Raw genomic sequence first — 3,361 nt, 5'->3', positions numbered from 1 at the left:
AGTCAAAGTATGTGTTCAAGTGGTCCAAAAATGTCACTGGCAAGTCCAAGTCAAGTGACATGTCACCTATGTCAAAGTCAAGTGCTGACATGTCTTGGATTGGGGTTAACTCATCAGTGTTGTGAACCGTGGCCACAACAATGATTTCATTTACATGTTCAGAAACTGACTGGCTTGTTGTTGTTGTCTGGAGGCAGTTCAAGAGGTGAAGGTTTTATAGTATTTGAGTCGATGTCCTGCCTCAAATTGGACCATAGCTTGTGAAGACTATGGTCTTCATTGGCGACTGGAAGACCAGCTCTGAAAGTATGTAGAGTGTCAATGTCAAGTCTTGTTTCTATGAACATCAGGTGTTTTTTTTAAGTCGTGTACTTTGTCTTTCTTTAATGAGTTCTTTGGTGCATTCCCTATACATTTACTCATGTCACAGTCAGTGGGGTCAAGTGTCAATTGTCCAGTCGTTTTGAAGGCATTTGTAATGATTCATTCAGTGATGTTTTCTGTCAAGACATATATGAGCAGGAAAGAGAAACTTTCTTTGGATAGTTTCTTGAACTTGTTCTTGGCCCTCCAAACAACAACAGCCTTCCTCCATGCACTTTTCAAGGGACGAAACACCCCAACATCCAAGGGTTGTAAGATGTGTGTTGCATTTGCCAAGAGAGCTACAACCTCAATCCCTTTTTCGGAGCTGAGGTCATGTGTGAGGAATGGCCATCAAGGAACAACACCCGGGCGTTGGATGTTGTTCCTTGTCAAGTATGGCTCAAATACATTGGCCACATACTCATAGAAATTTTTGGCAGTCATCCAGCCTTTTTTGATTTTGCCAAGTCCCCAGTGTTCAGGGAAATCCTGATTGATGCTGGGAGGCTTCCTGACCCCTGGCAAAATGACAGTGCCTGGGACAATGCTTCCATTGGCACCTATGGTGAGTAGCACTGTGATGTTTCCTTTCTCACCATTGCTGGTGACGCTGTACATAGTTTTATCCCCTCAACCTGCCAAAACCTTTACTTGTTCTGGTGACAAAAAAAAGCACTCTCATCACAGTTGTAGATTCTTGACCAGTCATCTAAGATGTCAAGAAGGCCATGTGAGGTCATGTACTCCTTTACTTCTTTAAACCAATTTTCGAGTGCTTCCGGAGTGATGCTGCTCCTAGAAAGGGTAAGTTTTTGTGGCTTCCTAACTGAAATTTCCGGATGGCGTTTGAGGAATATCTCCAGCCATCTTTTACCAGGCATATCTTCGGTAAAAGGGGTCTCTTTCCCCAACTTTTCGACAAGTGTTTTTATGCTTTCGATCAGCTGATCAGAATTGATGGGTAATCCCGACGTCTGGCAACTGAGAACCCATTGGACAAGCACATCTTCTTCGTCAGATGAAAGGACCATCTTTCGCCCTAATTTACAAACTTGAGGTGTTCGGCCTGATAGCTTGTCTGAGAGTGTCATTCTCGGTACCCCAAGCCGTTTTGAAGCACAGGAAATGGACTCTCCTCCCCTCACTGCTAGGATTGCCTCGTGCATCATCTCGTCGGAGTACTGCTTCCTCTGTTTGGGCGGCATTCTGTAGAAAACAAAACAAAAAATTCAATTCAATTTATTGATTTCATCATTTTACAATATGAGAAATTTACATTATATGAAATCATACTCAAAAGACCTGAGTCCGTTCGGGAGTATGAGTTACATTAATTTTATAAATATTATATGAAAAATTGAATGAGAGATTACTACAAAATAATAATTAAAAGGAATTAAATTATATTCTATTATTATACATTAATAGATAACTACTTCTAATCATAAAAAATAATAAATAATAAAATGAAGCATAATCATAACTACTGTAAACAAAACTAAATATGTATAAAACAATTACAAACACAGTGACGAAATTAGAATTGCATTTGATTCAATGTCCTCAAAAACCGTCAGGCCCTGACGATATTAGATATAATTCTGTTTTCATTCCTCTAAAGTCGTCACCCTTATAAATAACTTTTATATTGACCAAAACGACTCTATAATATTTTAATATCACATACAAAACGTATATTTTACACGTAATTATTTTAAAATTGGTTAACAATGGAAATGATACCAGAATATATTTATAAAAGAGACAGTCTTTGTTCAGATGTCCCAAACATTAAGCCTGCTAAACATTAAAGAATAAATATGCTTTATTGCAAACAATTCTCAACTTTTTATGTTTTTTTAATTATTTTAACATTCGACATTAAATAATATAGTCTCACGGGATATATCCAATATAATTTGTCTGTAACAGTTAAAAACAACTGTGACGATGATAGAATCGCACAGAATTTCACTTCCTCAAAAACCGTCAGGCCCTGACGATATTGCGAGAAATGCCGTTTTTTTCCTCTAAAGTCGTCACCCTTATAAATAATTTGTCTACTGACGAAAATATCTCCTAACTACTTTAATAACTAAAGCAAAACCTATATTATTGCACACAACCAAATCACAATTATTTGACAATATATATAATATCAAAACATCTTCAGAAAAAATGGTACTCCATGTAGTTTATTGTAAAATAACTTACATTAATTTTCTTTGTCTGTTATGTAGCGTCTTAGCAAAAACGTTGCAACTTGCCTCAAAGTGGCGAGAGAATATTCCTCTGGTGCTGCATATGAAGAAGAAAAAACAGCTGACCGCTCAGTCACAGCTGACCGAAGGTAAAAAACTTTAACCATGTGAAGATTATGTAAATAGTGCAACTGACGATATTTGGTGCTTTTACCTATTCTCCAAACTAATACCGGTAACCTCTCCTTCTTGGTTTTCAAAATCTTCAATGTCTGGCATTATTGCGAATGAAATAAGTTGAATGAAAAACTAATAAATCAATTCAATTAAACTTAATAAGTTTATCAATTATGATTAATGATTGATTTAAACTGTTGAAATATATTTATTATGATTGAAATGAGCTCTTGTGTGGTTTCAACCTTTTAATATGAGAATTCTAACCGTTCACTATAAAACACAGTGGATGAATCAGCTGATGGAAAATCTTTAAATACTTGAGTATTTGCTCCAGAGCTCAGGAGCCTGAGGTAAGAGTAAAGCTTATTCATATAAATTAGCAAATGATTATGCTTCTACCTAATGCTCATAAGCAAAACTTATGCTCCATGCTCATGCTCATGAGCTTTGCACAGTTTTTTTTCATATGCCCAATATCTCAAACCGTTTCAAAGATATTCGCATTATACTGTAATCAATACCATGCAAATCAGAAATGAAATAGACGAGTGGTATTGACAATAAAGAGAATATCTTCAAACCGGTATGGATGTGCGGTTTTCGCCTTAAATTTT

General features: G+C 36.4%; 1 protein-coding gene across 1 annotated transcript; it reads right to left on the bottom strand.

Moving 5' to 3' along the window:
- Nucleotides 1-1,013: 1,013 nt before the first annotated feature.
- Nucleotides 1,014-2,846, bottom strand: LOC120355452. The gene is made up of 2 exons (XM_039443833.1): nucleotides 2,782-2,846; nucleotides 1,014-1,572 (listed from the first exon to the last, which is right to left on the bottom strand). Exons 1-2 carry the CDS (start codon nucleotides 2,844-2,846, stop codon nucleotides 1,014-1,016), a joined length of 624 nt encoding a protein of 207 aa, XP_039299767.1.
- Between the last annotated feature and the right edge of the window lie 515 nt (nucleotides 2,847-3,361).

This window comes from Nilaparvata lugens, unplaced genomic scaffold, assembly GCF_014356525.2.
Source record: "Nilaparvata lugens isolate BPH unplaced genomic scaffold, ASM1435652v1 scaffold1719, whole genome shotgun sequence".
Classification (NCBI taxonomy): Eukaryota; Metazoa; Arthropoda; class Insecta; order Hemiptera; family Delphacidae; genus Nilaparvata; species Nilaparvata lugens.
This window is presented reverse-complemented; position numbering and strand designations above follow the sequence as displayed.